Source organism: Rhinolophus sinicus, chromosome X (genome assembly GCF_036562045.2).
Source record: "Rhinolophus sinicus isolate RSC01 chromosome X, ASM3656204v1, whole genome shotgun sequence".
NCBI classification, from domain to species: Eukaryota; Metazoa; Chordata; class Mammalia; order Chiroptera; family Rhinolophidae; genus Rhinolophus; species Rhinolophus sinicus.
Window position 1 is genome coordinate 33,448,671 of NC_133768.1, and position 17,521 is coordinate 33,466,191.

General features: G+C 35.1%; 1 protein-coding gene across 7 annotated transcripts in view; it reads left to right on the forward strand.

Moving 5' to 3' along the window:
- Positions 1 to 17,521, forward strand: part of USP9X (ubiquitin specific peptidase 9 X-linked) — a 129,655-nt gene that overhangs the window by 48,838 nt on the left and 63,296 nt on the right. For 4 of the 7 annotated variants that reach the window (XM_074323875.1, XM_074323874.1, XM_074323876.1 and 1 more), the window contains 8 exons: positions 1,501 to 1,616; positions 1,815 to 2,066; positions 2,139 to 2,277; positions 5,335 to 5,487; positions 6,461 to 6,565; positions 8,399 to 8,605; positions 10,016 to 10,152; positions 11,863 to 12,011. In XM_074323875.1, coding sequence (XP_074179976.1) covers positions 1,501 to 1,616; positions 1,815 to 2,066; positions 2,139 to 2,277; positions 5,335 to 5,487; positions 6,461 to 6,565; positions 8,399 to 8,605; positions 10,016 to 10,152; positions 11,863 to 12,011 — 1,258 coding nt within the window. The remainder of the gene's footprint in view (positions 1 to 1,500; positions 1,617 to 1,814; positions 2,067 to 2,138; positions 2,278 to 5,334; positions 5,488 to 6,460; positions 6,566 to 8,398; positions 8,606 to 10,015; positions 10,153 to 11,862; positions 12,012 to 17,521) is intronic. The other 3 variants (XM_074323878.1, XM_074323877.1, XM_019747846.2) reach the window with 1 other exon arrangement.

Genomic DNA, 17,521 nt, shown 5'->3' on the forward strand with positions numbered 1-17,521 from the left:
TGCTTGAGTAAATCAAATTAATGTAAAAATGATGGCGATCTCCAACATATACCTGTATCTCATTATTGTACTTTATTTTTTTGCTGTATAGGTCAGTAATAATCTGTATAATCTATAAGAGACTCACGGGGAACAACTTGATTTAAGATGGGTTTTGGTTGAAGATATTTTTGGTACCTTTCTTTGAAGCCTAGCTCTTCTTGAGTATTAATAATTACTGAGTGTTCCTAATTGCTTAAACATACATTGCAGCTGAAAACATGGGAAGATTACCTTTTCAATAATTATTTACTTAGTGTACATAATACTTTTTAAACTGTATTGTACATAATTATTGAGTATATCTGCCTAATAGTCTCATTCCAGTCACTGGAGAAATAAAAGTACATTACATAATGAGTACGTACTTTCTTAGAATTGCTGAATGCCAAAAGGGACCTGGTGAATGAATGAATTGTTTTGAATTAGCTTTTTAACACCAAATGGAAAGGTAGGAAAATAATTGTAATGAACTTATAGAAATATGATAGTTGATTTATTACAGAATTTAGTGGTTGGAGATTGTCACAAAAATTCATATCAAACCCATCCCCCCCCCCCCCCCCAGCTACCATATTGTCTCTTTAAAGAAGTTTCCTTTTACTTAGCATTTTTTTTGTCCTAGACATGTCTTTTTGTTTTTGTTTTTAAATATTTGTAGAAATTATTTTTGCTTAAGGCTTAGTAATGAAAACCACCTTTTGTTTTTTCCTCGGTGGCTTCTAAAATGTGGCCTAAAGAGAAGGCAAGGTATAAAAGCTTGTCTTGTACACATATTTTTAGATACATTTGATTCTTATATAGTGTTTTAATTCATTTTAAGTTTTTAGAGTGTAAGCATGCTTTTAACTACACAAATTGTTGCCTATCCCAGTTGCATTGTACTTTGAGTTACTGCTTTCCTTAGGGGAGGAGTTGAAACAGTCCATACTATTGCATCCTGGTACCTCTAAGATGAGAAATGGGTGTATTCACATGAGTAAGCAAAAGCACTAACCCACATGTTCTACTTAGGAGCAACAGACAAAATACCAGGAGTTAGTTAATTAACTATTACAAAATGAATCCAAACATCTTAATTACTGAATGTCTTTTTCAGTTGTTTTTTTTATAGACTTTTTTTATCCCCTTAAATTTTGAAAATTATATTTTCAGATAAGAAGGTATTCTCATATGATCTCTGAAATAGAAGTATGGCTTCTAATTTCTGTTCACCGGCTATGTTGGTATGAACAAACAGCTGTGCCCTCGTGATCTAATCTGCATGGCTTCTTAGGCTTCTCTCGGACAGGGTTACTCTGAACAATATGCAGTATGTTGTGTATTTTTTTTCTAAGATGGTTTTACATAATTTTATTGAATTTCCTGTTTCTAGTATTTTTCGATCAAGAAATTACTTCAGATAGTACTTTTCCCCCCCTAAAAGCAGGAAGTTAACTTTCTTCATTAACTGTATTGCAGGGTTGGCTAGTGGATCTTCTCAACAAATTCGGCACTTTAAATGGGTTCCAGATTTTGCATGATCGTTTTATTAATGGAACAGCATTAAATGTTCAAATAATTGCAGCCCTTATTAAGTAAGTTATGTTTTAAAATGAATCTTCAGTGCATTGTGGAAATTGCTAGATAAAAATTGAGTTTCTTTTTTCAAATATGGTTTCTTCTTTAACTGCTAACTTGGATTTTTTAAGTAATATAAATAGTCTGAGTTCAGTCCTAGTTGATTGTAAGGAATCAGGTATTATAAGAGCTTTTTGCCTTTTTTTATTTTTCAGACCTTTTGGGCAGTGCTATGAGTTTCTCACTCTTCATACTGTGAAGAAATACTTTCTTCCAGTTATAGAAATGGTTCCACAGTTTTTGGAAAACTTAACTGATGAAGAACTGAAAAAAGAAGCAAAGAATGAAGCCAAAAATGATGCCCTTTCAATGATTATTAAATCTTTGAAGAATTTAGCTTCAAGGGTTCCAGGACAAGAAGAAACTGTAAAAAATTTAGAAATATTTAGGTTAAAAATGATACTTAGGTAAGTTATTTACCACTTAAAATACTTATGTGAATGTTTAGAATCACACTTAACACTGAATTTCTGTTGCAGATTATTACAAATTTCTTCCTTCAATGGAAAGATGAATGCACTGAATGAAGTTAATAAGGTGATATCTAGTGTATCATACTATACTCATCGGCATGGTAACCCTGAGGAGGAAGAGTGGCTCACAGCTGAAAGAATGGCAGTAAGTCCTTCGATTTTTCTTCGTCTTTTTTTTAACTTTTATTTATTTTAAGTATGTTTTTCCAGGACCTATCAGCTCTAAGTCAAGTAGTTGTTTCAGTTTAGTTCTGGAGGGTGCAGCTCACAGTGGCCCATATGGGGATCGAACCGGCAACCCTGTAGTTAAGAGCATCGAGCTCTAACCAACTGGACCCAATTTTGCTTTTCTTGACTAAGAATCTACTTAAGGCAAAAATCAGAAGAGCTCTAAACATTCAAAGGAAACCTTGGGAGGTGTTTGGATTGATTTATGACTGTTATTCCTGAGAACGTTTTGTATTAACGTAGTTTATTATTTGATAATAATGTGGGTATCTTAGCACACCTTTGGTAACTTACTGCTGAATGTAGGTGTTCTTAAGTAATTATTAGCTTGTTGGGAACGGTTGATTGAAATACAGTAGATGATGTTGGGAATAGATTGGATAGTATTTAGTACCTAATGAATGAAGTAGCCTATTTTTCATTTGACCAGTTCCACTTAAAGATTTTAAAATAGGAAATATAATTACTGGAATGAGACCTACATGAATTAATGTTTTATCATTTTAAGAACTTAAGCACTTATATTTCTATCATTTTGACATTGAAAGTTTTGTCAAACTTTCATTTTTTTTGTATATATATATTTTGTGTGTGTATATATTGCAGTTTTGTTTTTTTACTATTGCTAATTCTGCTTGTAATTCTTTTTAAAAATTTTATTCAGTTTATTTAAACTAAAAAAATTCGCTAAACAGAAACAGTTCACCCATTTCTCTTACCCTCCTGTCTCTTGCAACCACCAATGTGTATCCATGAGTTTGGTTGTTTTTTTGTTTGGTGTGTTTGTTGTTGTTTGTCTTTGTCTGGCTTCTTTTGCTTAACATAATGCGCCCATGATCCATCCATGTTGTCGCAAATAGCAAGATTTCATTGTTTTTTATGGCCAGATAATACTCCCATTATGTGTGTATATACCACAGTCTCTTTATTCATCCATTGATGGGCACTTAGGTTGGTCCCATGTCTTGGGTATTATAAATAATGTTGCAGTGAACATGTGATCTCCCTATGAGATACTGATTTCCTTTCCTTTGTATATATACCCTGTAGTGAGATTACTGGATTATGGTAGTTCTATTTTTAATTTTTTGAGGAACCTCCATACTGTCTTTCATAGTGGTTACACCAATTTACATTCCCACCAACAGTGTACAAGGGTTCTCTCTTCTCCTTTTCTTCAGTAACACTTGTTATTTTTTGTCTTTTTGATAATAGCCATTCTAACAGGTATGAATGGTATCTCATTGTGGTTTTGATTTGCATTTCCCTTGAAACTAATGTTAAGCATCTTTTCATGTATCTGTTGGCCACCTGTATGTCGTCTTTGGAAAATGTCTATTCAGATCATCTGCACTTTTTTTATTTGGATTGTTTGGGTTTTTTCCTGTTGAGTTGTGTAAGTTCTGTATATACCGGGGGTGCCAGAAAAAATGTATACAAGTGGACACTTTGGTCAGTGTTTTTCAAGCAGTAGTTCGCCGTAATCAGAAGTGTCTGGAAGCTGATGGTAACCACTTTGAGCCCCTCTTGTAATTGCAGAAGTCAAACGTGATTTGTCTTCCAGCTTTTGTTATTGGTATATATTATTAACATTTTAATACTTTTTTCCTTTCTTAAAATGTGTATACATTTTTTGATACCCTCTGTATTTTTTGATAGAGCCCCTTATCAGATATATGATTTCCAATTATTTTATCCCATTCAGTAGGTTGCCTTTTAATTTTGTTGATGGTGTCCTTTGTTGTGCAGAAGCTTTTTAGTTTGATATAGTCTCATTTGTTTGTTTTTGCTTTTGTTATAGTTTTAAAATGAAGTATGCCACTTTAAAAATAGTGGTTAAAGAACTTAAGTGTGTACTGGCTGACAGTACTGGGGAGACATCTGTAAAAGAACTGTCCTTGCTCTCAAGGTTGCCTCAATTTAGTAGGGGAGACTGGTTAGAATATGATAAAAGGTATATGATGGATGCCTAGACATTGGCCCTGTGTTAGGGGGTTCGGTGGTAGACATCTGGTTTTGAATATGTGATTTGTGCACCTTGTGGGAAGTTGAGCATAGAGCTGCTCAGAGTGTGGTTCGAGGTCTGGTTCTGGTCTTTGAACTGTTGTCAGCAGTAGGTAAATACAGAAAATGGCATTAAGTGTTTGGAAACTTTTGTAGCAATTTGATATTGCCACATTTTAATGGTATTTTAGAAAAATGCCTGCCTGTAATAGATTAGAATTAAAAGTGGACCTTTACCAGCTGAGAAGTGTACTTCTCTAGCACAATTTGGGGCTAAATACTTTTTATTCTCATTAAGTTGAATACTGTAAAGTCATACAGTGTGGATGGACTATTGCCTTTTGGATCATGATTTGGAGTTTTCTCCTATTGGTACAGATAGTAAATAAATGCCAGTCAAGCAGCATAGCATAGTATTATAGAAACAAAGATGGACTCATGCAATCTTGATTCATACTCTAGCTCCAACACTTCTGAGCTTGTTTACTTTTCTGTAATAGGATAATATATCCCACATTGGCATTGTTTGGAAGATTAAAGAGCTAATGGATAAGGAATAATAGTGTAAAGTTTTAATAAATAAAAGCAAAACGTGAAAATGGTGCCTTTTTACCCAAATGAAAACTGGTATATGGAATCCGAAGATCTTAAAAGTAGTCCTGTATGCACACTACCTGAACGATGGTGATTGCTGCACTTCAGTAATATTTTTCTGAGTAAATGCTGGAGTACAATCTTTTTAATGATTTTACGATTTCTAATTCATGCGGAAGCATTTCTGTAGAAAATTAAGTTTCATGAAATTATTGTGATTTTTAATTTTATATTAAAACAACATAAGCATGTTACATTAGTGTATTTTGTATTTTTTAATTCTTACTAATGTTTAAAAGTGAACAATACTTTATATGCTTTTTAAAAGCTTCTTTTAGTTCTGCTTTGAAACAAGTTTTTAAATTATGTTTAATAGGAATGGATACAGCAGAACAACATTTTATCCATAGTTCTGCGAGATAGTCTTCATCAGCCACAGTATGTGGAAAAGCTAGAGAAGATTCTTCGTTTTGTCATCAAAGAAAAAGCTCTGACCTTACAAGATCTTGATAATATCTGGGCGGCACAGGTAAGAGTTTTTAAATAGTGGTTATTTGGTTTTTAAAAGAAAGATAGTGTAAACTAAGGAAATATAGTAGTTGTTACGAAATGGGATGAAGGCTTATATTGTATGACTTTTAGTATGTTTAAATGCTTGTTTACAGAAATCCTGTCAGGAATCTTTCTGAAATCTGAAATTTTAAAAAAAAGTGTTTCCTCGTCTACTACATGTTTTTGGCAATTTGTAGGTGGTTTTAAATAAGAGACAGTATAATAATAAGGAATGTGCAAACAGGAACATAATAAGGCATGTCTATTGAAAGAGTATAAGACATCTATAATTGGTTTCTTCATAAACTTAATACAAGGAATAAAAACATGTCAGGCAGGTTAAATCACTAGATTATTTATAAAGAACTATAATAATTCAAAGAATAAGCAAACTTTCCGGTTTCAGAGCTGGAAATTCTGATTCCTTTGATTATCTTAATGACAAGTTTCTGCTCATGGATCACTTGGGAAGTAGTATTGAATTCTAGATTGCAAAGCTTTGTTTTCTGAGTCCATAGAAACCAAGAAAACATTCAGTTTTGCCTATGAGTGCTTAAAGTTCCAGTTTTGAAACAATACCACTGGTATGCCTTATTTTTCTCCTACGTCCAGTGTTAAAATTGATACATTATATTCAATAAACTATAATGAAATTTCACATGAATTCCCATGTGAATTCATGTGAAATTCCCATTACATTCAAATTTCACATGAATGTAAAGTATGCATTAACTATGTATATATGTATATCAAGAAATTGAGTTGTCAGGTTTAAAATGGCGGTTCTAAAGAATTTAAAATGTTACTAATTTTCTTGTTACACAGTTAAATGAAGGAGTTGGGAATACTTTATTAATTAATAGTTGTCAGCAGGCTGCATACACTACTTACCTGCTGTTCAAATTTTAGTATGATAAGATTTTGATTGTTTTTCTTTGGTTTTTCAATAGGCGGGCAAGCACGAAGCCATTGTGAAGAACGTACATGACCTACTGGCAAAGCTGGCATGGGACTTTTCTCCTGAACAACTTGATCATCTTTTTGATTGCTTTAAGGTAATAGTTAACATAGTAAAGTAGTACCATTTCATTTTTAATAGCATTAATTCATTAGATCTGTATGTTGCTTTTAGCCAATAAATGCTTCAATAGAAATGACTGAACAATTTCTGGTGTGACGGAATCAGCCATTGTTTTCCCAATGAGAACTTAATGTTCCTTTTTATAATAATAGCCCTCATAAATAAGTAATCCTCTCCCCCCCAAAACAAACAAACAAACAAACAAAAAAAACCCCTCAGATTCTTAATTTGGATTCCTTTCCCCTAGCAGTTGATATTTTAATTATAGGTCCAACAGAACTGTAGGACTTCAGAGAAGGATGATAGGTTGTACTGAAAAATAAGAGTTGACAGCAAGGGATTACCAATACCTTCGCATTCTGGGATTCATACACATAGCCAAATTGGAAATTAACTCATGGACTAAATGGAAATGTCATTTATAAGATAGCCCAAGAGTCTCTACAATCTTACCTGCCATAGTGTACTTTTTAAAGGCCATACTGTGTAGTGGTCTCTCTCAGTTGCTAGTATTGGGTTTGTAAAAAGCCAAATGATTGGTGAATTTGTGGATCAAGAACTCAAGATCTTACGGTAGTGTACACAGAGGGGTTGTCTTTTAACAACTGACATTTGATCACAGAGGTATCGTGTTAAAAAATAATGATACTGACTGCTGGTGGAAATGCAGTTCCTACAACCAGTTGGGAAAATAGTTCGGTATTTCTAGAATACTGTAAGTCTCTCATGACTCATCAGTTTGATTTTTTAATATGTGCTCTGGAGAAATTCATGCATATGTGCACCCGGATACATGATCAACATTTGTAGTAGAATTATTTGTAATAGCAAAAAAACTGCTGTGTGGAATGGGTAAGTAAATTGTGGAATGTTCACATAATGAAACACTTTGTGACATTGTAAATGTCAGTGTAATAATTTCATTGAAAGGCTCTTGTAATTCACTTAATCAACTCTTTGCCATCATGTTGATTTCAGTTTATTTTCCAATAAACACTGATTAGCAGCTTTATACACACAGCTTTCCTGATTGTTTAGCAACATTCTTGGCCTCTACCCACTAGGTGCCACGAGCAGAACCCACCTCCCATTGTATACACTGGCATTTTTAAAATGACATTTTAAACTGATAACGGATACTACATTTGATCTTAAATAACATTTTAATTTTTTTCATTTTAGAGTTATTAAATGAATACTCTTCTTAATTGACGTAGTATTCTATCATTTCCATGTAAGTTAGAAATTATTTTTCTTGGTTAACACTTTGTTACAGATGTTTTCTTTCAAATGGGTAACGCACATTGCTATGTAATTGGGTTTTTTTATTATGAAAATTTCTGTGTATGAAGTTTCTTTGTCGTCTTTTAATACAATGTTAAAGTCACAAGTAAGACGGAATCAAGGCAGTGGTTTTTCAACAGGGCCGATGCTGCCCCCCAGAGATATTTGGCAGTGTATCTCTGGTGTCACAGCAGGGGGAGGTGCTCCTGGTTTCTAGTGGGTAGAGGCCAGGGGTGCTGCTAAACATCCTACAATGCACAGATAGCTCCCCACAACAAAGAATTTTTCAGTTCAAAATGTCAATGATTCTGAGATTGAGAAACCCTGACATAAGGTATTTACCTGTAAGTAGACATTTTCTTTTTTTCCTGGAGTTTCAGTCTATCCTTAGGTCTCAGATATCACTGAATAATTCTGTGTTCAGCTGTGTTATTTTTCTGATGAATACAGTTAATCTGGTGACAATTGAAGCTGTGACAAATAAATATGTGTTGTTTCCATGTCATTTAAATTATTTTTCTAGGCCAGTTGGACAAATGCAAGTAAAAAGCAACGTGAAAAGCTGCTTGAGCTGATACGTCGTCTTGCAGAAGATGACAAAGATGGTGTGATGGCTCACAAAGTGTTGAACCTCCTGTGGAATCTGGCCCACAGTGATGACGTGCCTGTTGACATCATGGACCTCGCTCTCAGCGCCCACATAAAAATACTAGATTATAGCTGCTCCCAGGTAAGGGGGTGCTGCTTTCTCAATTTTTGTCACTCTTCTCCTTCACTATTAGGATGGCTTAGATACAGAATAGTTTCAGGTTATTCCAATGTTATATTTGAAGCTATCTTCAAGAATTGACTTACTTTCTTCATGTAAGTTTGCCTCCTCTTAGGTGTCTATGTCAACATTTTATGTATCACCTGAAAAGCATTTTAGTCTCCTTGGGAGGGAGGCAGTATAAAGATACAGGCTATACAGTGGTAGTATTGTCAAATGTATGGTACTGAATTACCAGTTTCAGATAGATCATCTGTAAGATATTAAAGCTTAGTAGGAACTTTATAGGAAAGAGAAGTTGGGTTTTCTTTGCTCATAGGGAAGATAAAAAAAATTAATAAAATTTCCTCAGCAGTAAAACATTTGATGCCTTCCCTGTGAGCAAATCACACAACGTCCCTGCATTCTAACTTGTATTCTGTGTATCTTTTAATTCATGGTACAATGAATATTGCTGAATAACTAATTTCTCACTTGTTAAAACTATTTGCTACACTGATTAACTATAATTTAGGAAGGAGCTAAGAATATAAGCTCAAGTAGGTGTGATTCAGATGCTACTCAGTTTTTGACTGTACTTGCTGTGACAGTTCATTAAGTGTATCAAATAGTAAAAAGAGCCTTGAGCTTAAATTGTTTCTTTAAATGGAGACACACACAAAATAATCCAAATTTAAAATTAAATACACAAACCTGAATTTCTGATTACTATTGACTTTGGGAAAGGAATAAAGTAAATAAGGTATGAGAAGCAAAATATCATACATGAAACAATTTTGACTTTATAACATTAGTTTTTAACTGTGCTTATACCTTTTTCTATCCCTTTCTCTCATCTATATATGGATATGTCTTTATTTTGATTTTTGGTGAATTTCTTTGAACTTAGTTGCCCTACTATTATTTCTTCGTAAAATACAAATTTTCAGTGTTGCTCACTGTAATAAAAGTTAACCCGTGTAGTGTAACAATTAGGGTTATATTTTATTGCTGAATTTTATTATGTGGTAGAATCTCTGAAAACATCTAATAAAGCTAAATGCCCACCTCCTGGCAAAGTTAAAATCAAAGTTTCTGTCAGTGTGCCTAATACCTAGTATTTATGCCTTTGTGTAGACATAAGCTAGTCTGTCATATTCAACTTTTATAAAAGTGGTTTACTTTTTGGAGTTCTGATAGTAAATGTGAAATAAAAAAGCTTAAAGCAGCTTTTAAAATTATCATTATTAAACTCTTTACTGCAGTTAACAGTATAATGTTTGTGATGCTAATCTTACAAGAGAAGCTCTATTTTGTAATTCTCAAAATAATTTGAAGGTGGACTTCTCCTGTGTATTGACCTATATAATACATTGAAATTGTTTGTTTAAGGACCGTGACACACAGAAGATCCAGTGGATAGATCGCTTTATAGAAGAACTTCGTACAAATGACAAATGGGTCATCCCCGCACTGAAACAAATTAGAGAAATTTGTAGTTTGTTTGGTGAAGCTCCTCAAAATTTGAGGTAAGGCTTTTAACAAAAAATTTCATTATTTTTATTTATATATTTTATTGAAAAGAAACAGCATTTTCAGTTGGTAAAGACATTTAAATAAAATTAGACTGGGCTAAGAGAAGGGTTCATTTGGAACAAAAGATTCCTTTATCATATCTACCTCCTCAATGGTATTGATGAGGAAGTAAGCCACAATTAAGTGATATGTTTCAGAATCAAGATGGATAACATTGCCTTCACGTTCTTGGTTCAGAATTACCTCTTATTTCCAGCAAGTATGCCAGGTAATTTCATGGTATATGTTGTATCATCTATTAATCTCATTCCTCATTTCAGTTTTTCCTTCCTCTTTGCCCAGTTTCTACCCTTTATCTCATATAGTATGTTTCTTATAGAACTTATTGTTTCCTTAGTTGGTTCACTCTGAAATATTTAACAATTTATTAATTTTGTAACATACTGTGGAAGTTTTCAAAGTAAAGTAAACCTATTGTTTTTTAATAGTTAAAGTTAATTTCAAAGATTAGACTCTAAGTATGTTTAAATGTGTAGTTAACAAAGTTTTTTCTTATGTATTTTAGCTAAATTTCTGTTAAATCACTGTCTTTAAATATGTTATCTTACATGCCAAATTCTGGTTCCTGGAATAATTTGTCCTTGTGTTGTTTGATTTAAGAGTTGGAACTGATAACAGAAAAGGAAAAATGTGGAAAGAGAAAGCTAGGTGTAGTGCAAAGAATCTTCACAGTGGAGTCAGGATTCCTGGCTGTGACCTTTGTGTCTAACCAGTTATTCATTTGGTAAAGATTCTCTGATCTAAAGAAGTATATTTTTTCTTATGTATAAAATTAAATGATTGCCAAGATCCTTGACAGCTCTGCATTATGATTATGCCTAACACAGAAGTAAAAACAGCCACATATATTTTGATTTTAACAGTTGAACTTTGTCACGTTTGTTTTCGCCCAATGCTAAAAAAATAATATGAAATCAGAAAAGCTATTATAGGGATATACAGTAGAGAAAATTTAGACATTTATCAACAGTAACATTTATTTGAGGGACATACTTTGATTACATTTGGCCCTCTGTACAGTAGTGCATTCATTTATTGCAGAGACACAGTAGTATACATACTCTCCCAAGGAACAGTGGCTTCATCTCCACTAGGATAGTAATGGCTGTGAGAGTTTTGGTTTCAAAGAAGATGGTAAAATAGGTTAGAAAGGAACTGGATGTCTTTCTGGTGATACCTATGGGCAACCTTGGCTACAAACCCAGTGTCCCACAATGTACCTTGAATGGCTAATAAAATTTTACGGAAAATATTTTTTTATTCTTCCCCATAATTACAGCATTATCTTTGTGGTGCTAATCTTGCAAGGAGTGTGTCTATTTTATAATTCTGGGAATAATGCGTAAATTTAATCATGTGATTTGGTACTAGTATTGTATAGGAGTAGAAATCAGTCATTGAAGCACTTTGTGTGAAAATGGAGAATATTCATGCATGTATTTGTGTAAAATAATCATGGGATAAATCTTATATTTTGAGGCATTTTTTTTAATTGCTTGATATTGTCATTAAAGTAAACGGCCAAAAGTATAATTCTATTATGAAGGAAACCATTTTAAATTTTTCAACTAGTAGCTAAGATTTTAGATTATATAAGCTCTTTTGATTCCAACAGAGTTTAATTGCCTAATTATATTGTTAAGTTCTTCTCGTTTCAGTCAAACTCAGCGAAGTCCCCATGTATTTTATCGCCATGACTTAATCAATCAACTTCAGCACAATCATGCCCTAGTTACTTTGGTAGCAGAAAACCTTGCAACTTATATGGAAAGCATGAGACTGTATGCTAGAGGTATGTATTGTAAGCTCACATGAGTTAAGGGAAGTAACAGCAACCTCTCAGCTTTATGGGAGGGCGTATTAATTACCTTAAAAATGACAACAAATGTATTTTGTGTTCCTTTATGAGTTTGTGATCCACTTTACTCTTAACTTTTACACACCCTGACCTCCAGGCCAGCACTTGAAGGCTCTTCAGTGCTTGCCTTCCCCACTCTCTTTGTTAAACTGATTTCTTTTTATTCCCTGCTTGGGAGCTGTGCCTGCCTGTACTATACAATTGGTTATTACCTTCTTAGGTATGTACTTGACTCATCTTCAACTTTTGTTTCCTTACTACCACCACTGTTACCTTTTCAAGAAAACTTTTTGTCTATGTCTATTATATGTATTCTAGTTTTTTTAATAATCCGAAATCCTTGTGTCAAAAGTGCTTCAGAGTTTATGAATTAAATTCACAAGTATAGTGAGGCAAGGCTACAAAAATCCACATGTTTATATTGGTTTTCACTATGAAAAGTGTCCTATGGTTTTAACAGCCAGGTTTTAAGTGCCTACCATATGTGGAGCTGTTTCAGTGCTCTTGCTCTCTGACATTTATATCTGAATCTGTGTATGCTAGAGTACAAATGTGTTATTAGTACATATTCCTGGGTTTTTGGCCAAATTCGTAGCCACCCACCCCCACCCCAGTCAAACCAAAAAGCTGTCTTGTAGACTCAAGTTTGTTCCCATAACCACAGAGAGAAAACTTTGTTACCACTGTTAGAGATAGAATTGAACACAGTGGTTACTAAACATACCACTCTTTTAACATGTTATGGTAGAGTCTGCAGAAGCCAATAGTATATTTTAAAAATGAGGATATTTCTAATACTCATTATTTGAAGAGTAGGTATACTCTTGGCATTGTTGAATAAAATCCCAAGGTACTTATAAAGCATGAGATTTTTCCTTAACACTTAACAGTATGTATTCCCATATGAACTATTCAGATAAACATAATTGAAAAATTAAGAAGCTCTTCAGATACCCCTACTGATTTTGTTGACTCTTGTTTCCTCCTAGGCAATAGATTATGGAGCTTAGATGAGAAATCAAAGCAGCGGGCAGCTGCTAGGCATCAGGCAATGATCTTTTGTCATTTCAGTCTTAAATTTCTTCTAAGAAGCATGATAGAACAATCAGTGCAGCATAGGCATGCACCCATGTGAGTTATGTTCTGTACCAAATGCAATGAAAATCGGAGAGAGGCACAGAGGGTTTGCATGTAGTACACGCAAGCGTATGGGCTCAGTTTAACATAACTCGGGTTCTTATCTCTTCTTGCTGGTACACAGTCCTCATAGATGGCAATTCAGTCCTTGCCCCCAAATGGAGCCATATAAATCATGTGCTATAATGCTAATTTTTATTTCATTTGCATGTGGTGTTGCATTTAATGTCAGGTTGAGCACCCTGCTGTTGGGGAGGTCAGGAGACGGTGCCTATGCAGTTTGGCCTCACTAGACTTGTCTGCTCCATTTTACTCAAATTCCACATGAGTCATTGCTTCACATGAATTTCTTGGTCACAAGAATGTTTTCTGTCTCCAGTTTCTCCTCCTTACATTGTCTGTATCTCCATAAAGTTAGAGATGTGAATCTGCATAGTCAGATTGTCTTCAGTCAAAACATGACCCAAACATATTAGCTATATGACCTTCGGCAAGTTATTAATGCTAGGATGACGCCTGATACATAGTAAGCTCTGGAGATATTCCCTTGAATTTATTGACACCATACCTTTTGTTTCTCCAACTAACTTCGATACCTTTTCCTCCTCTGTTACAGTATTCTTTTGATTAATACTGATTAGTCTACAGATACCTAAATATGGGGGGAAGGTAATTTTTTTAAGCTAGGAAAATTCTCCTATTAAACTTTTCATAGCATTAAATCACTTCTGTGGTTCCATCAACTACCAGTTTCTGCATTTGCAGTTCTAAAGTAAATTAGTTTTTTTCTCTGTATAATAAAAGTATTGCATGGATCCCATTAGGTATGAGACATTATTCAGCAGGATAACATCAGGCTTCCACAGTTCACAGATATTCTCAATTTCTGATAATTGTTTCACCAATATTTAGTATTTGTCCTGCCCATGTTTCATCTCCACTAGCATCTTCAACTTTGGAAGAAAACATTTACTCAGTAGTATGGTCAGCTGATTCTACTTCCTCTTTTAACATTATTTAGGTAAAGTAATAAACGTACTAAAATTCTCTCCAGTATTTACTCATGTGTTCTTACTACTCGTGCGTTACTACTAAGAACTGGTGCTTACCAAGTCATTCTTTTATTTTTATTTTTTTTAATTTTTTTTTTTTTTAAAGATTTTATTGGGGAAGGGGAACAGGACTTTATTGGGGAACAATGGTCAAATTGTTGTCCTTTCAATCTTAGTTGTGGAGGGTTCTGTTCAGCTTCAAGTTGTTGTTCTTTCAGTCTTAGTTGTGGAGGGCGCAGCTCAGCTCCAGGTCCAGTTGCCGTTGCTAGTTGCAGGGGGCACAGCCCACCATCCCTTGCGGGAGTCGAACCGGCAACCTTGTGGTTGAGAGGACGCACTCCAACCAACTGAGCCATCCGGGAGCTCAGCGGCAGCTCAGCTCAAGGTGCCGTGTTCAATTTTAGTTGCAGGGGGCAGAGCCCACCATCCCTTGCGGGACTCGAGGAATTGAACTGGCAACCTTGTGGTTGAGAGCCCATGTTCCAACCAACAACTGAGCCATCCGGGAGGCAGCTCAGCTCAAGGTGCCGTGTTCAATCTTAGTTGCAGGGAGCAGAGCCCACCATCCCTTGCGGGACTCGAGGAATTGAACTGGCAACCTTGTGGTTGAGAGCCCACTGGCCCATGTGGGAATCGAACCTGCAGCCTTCGGATTTAGGAGCACGGAGCTCTAACCGCCTGAGCCACCGGGCCGGCCCCCAAGTCATTCTTTTAAAGTTTTTCACGTGCATACAACAAAGTATAAAACCACCTTTCAGTTTTCACTCAAGTTTTACCTCATTGGTAGGATAGCCCTTGTACTGATTTGAACACTTACTGAAAGTTTTATTTACCATTTTTCCTGGTTTCTGGATAGAGTTGGAAGACTTGTCTTCATTGGAGATCACATTTTTGCATTCTGTTTTCTAAGGGCTGCCACTTTCAATTACCTCTTCCCAGTCTCTTACATCCCAAACTAGCAGTTTTTAGGAACATTTTTTTCCCATAAAAAGATTTCTCTGAATGTTGTTCACCAATTGTTCTCTGTGGTAGGATACAGATCCTAGGCTAGATTCTCTCAGTACCTCTGGCTCATTCCTACACATCAGCCACGAAGTGCTGTTAAGTCTGTGGGTTCTTTGTGATTTAAAAAAATATTAAGTGTCCATTTTATTAACATTTTACAGCTCTCTGGAGTAATGGCTATTTCTAGGGCTGGTGCAGGGAAATTACATGATGATGCTTGAACATCTCATTTCAGAAAGTGAGAAAGTGCTCAAAGAATCAAGTTGACATGTCAAAAAAATATAGAAGTTGGCTCTCACTGGCCAAACTGGGTCAAGATAAATAATGAAAATTACTAAAGCCATTAAATAAAATATAAACCCTTCAGTCTATACTGAAAGAAAGGGAAATACCAACTGATAAATGTAGAACATAATGTTGACTAAAAGAAAAGAAAAAACCAAGGGGTGAGGGACTTAACTTGGATGGTGGAAATGAGATGCTCAATAGACCTTTTCCTTAACAAAACCATTTAGCTGGGAAAAATTATTTTTCAAACAATCATTTATTAAAGTATCTAGCAATTGTCCTAAGAGGATATAGCCAATAGGAAAGCATTTATTGAAGAAAATCTACCAAATTTTGGGAAGAACAGGAAGAGTCTGTAGAATTTGAGCCACAATTCATTTCCTCTCTCACAGCTGCCAGTCTATAGCTATGGTTCTAAAACAGGAAGGGCAAGCTATTGGCATTTCTTATCTTTCCCTGTCCTGTGGTACAGAAGCTCTATTCTAGGTAGTGATGTAGAAAGCTGAGACTCCCTTATGCCTCTTAATGCTTAATCATAGGGCAGAAGCTGTATTCCAGGCATGGCAGGCTGAAAATACAGGTGTCCTGATTACCACAGCTTGCTCACAAGGTGGAAGTTCCATGCCAGAAGGGACAAACAAAATCAGGCACTGTGCCCCCTCCCCACATATAGCAACATCACTCATAGAGCCAGGGGTATCATTCTGGGGGAAGCCGCCTGCTATGTTGCCACTAGCTCCTGTGCAGTGGTACAGAAATTCTGCTCAGAGGGAGAGATAAACTATGAGGACCGAGAGCTTGGCAGGTTGGCTTGAAGGGACTGACTTTACTTGGACCACAGCATGCCATTCCTAAGGGCCTTATCAAACCAGTGGAAATATTGGTGAAGAGCAGTTTAGAGGGTGCTTATACCTCCTTATACTCTTATTAACTGAAACACCAGAAACCAGAATTTTAACAGATCTAGAGAAAGAGACAGCCAAGATAAGCTCTCCTCAGATCAGTCAACCCTTGGGGTCCAGGAATGTTGTGCATATGCATTCAGCTGCACCCACTCAGAAATAATCCAAGTACAACCTGGGGCAGGTTGAAAACATTCCTCAATACATACGTATGTATAAGAAAATAATTCCATTTAGGATAACTTAAAAAATAAAATACTTAGGAATAAATTGAACTAAAGTAGTATAAAACTTGTTCACCAAAAAGTACAGAATAACATTGACAAAAGAATTTAAAGATCTAAATAAATGGAAAGACATACCATGTTCATGGAATGGAAGGCTTAATATTGTTAAGATGGCAGTACTCTGCAAGTTAACCTAGGGATTTAACAATCCCTATAAAACTCCCCCCCCCCCCTTTTTACTTTGTACAGAAATTGATCCTAAAAATTATGGAAATACAAGAGAACCCTAATAGCCAAAACAATCTTGGTGATAAAAATCACAGTTGGCTGACTCATACTTAATTATTTCAAAACTCACTGCGAAATAATAGTAATCAAGACAGTGTGGTACATGCATGAGGATAGATTTATGGATTGATGAAATATAATTAACAGTCCAGAAATAAACCATTACATTTCTGATCAATGTATAAGAACTCTTACAACTCAACAATTAAAAGACAACCCAATTAGAAATGGGCAGAGGATCTGTAGAGACATTTCTCCAAAGGTAAATGGCCAGTAGGCACATAAAAAGATGCTCAATTTCATTAGTTATTAGGGAAATGCAAGTCAAAACTACAATGAGAAATTACACCTACTAACTACGATGACAGAAATTAAGACAACAGTAAGTGTTGGCAAGAATGGAGACATTGGAGCTTTCGTGTGTTGCTTGTGAGATTTTTAAGTGGTACAGCCACCTTGATAAACAGGTTGGAACTCAAAATGGTATGGTAAACAGAGAATTTGCCATATGATTCACTCCTAGTTATATACTCAAGTAAAATAAA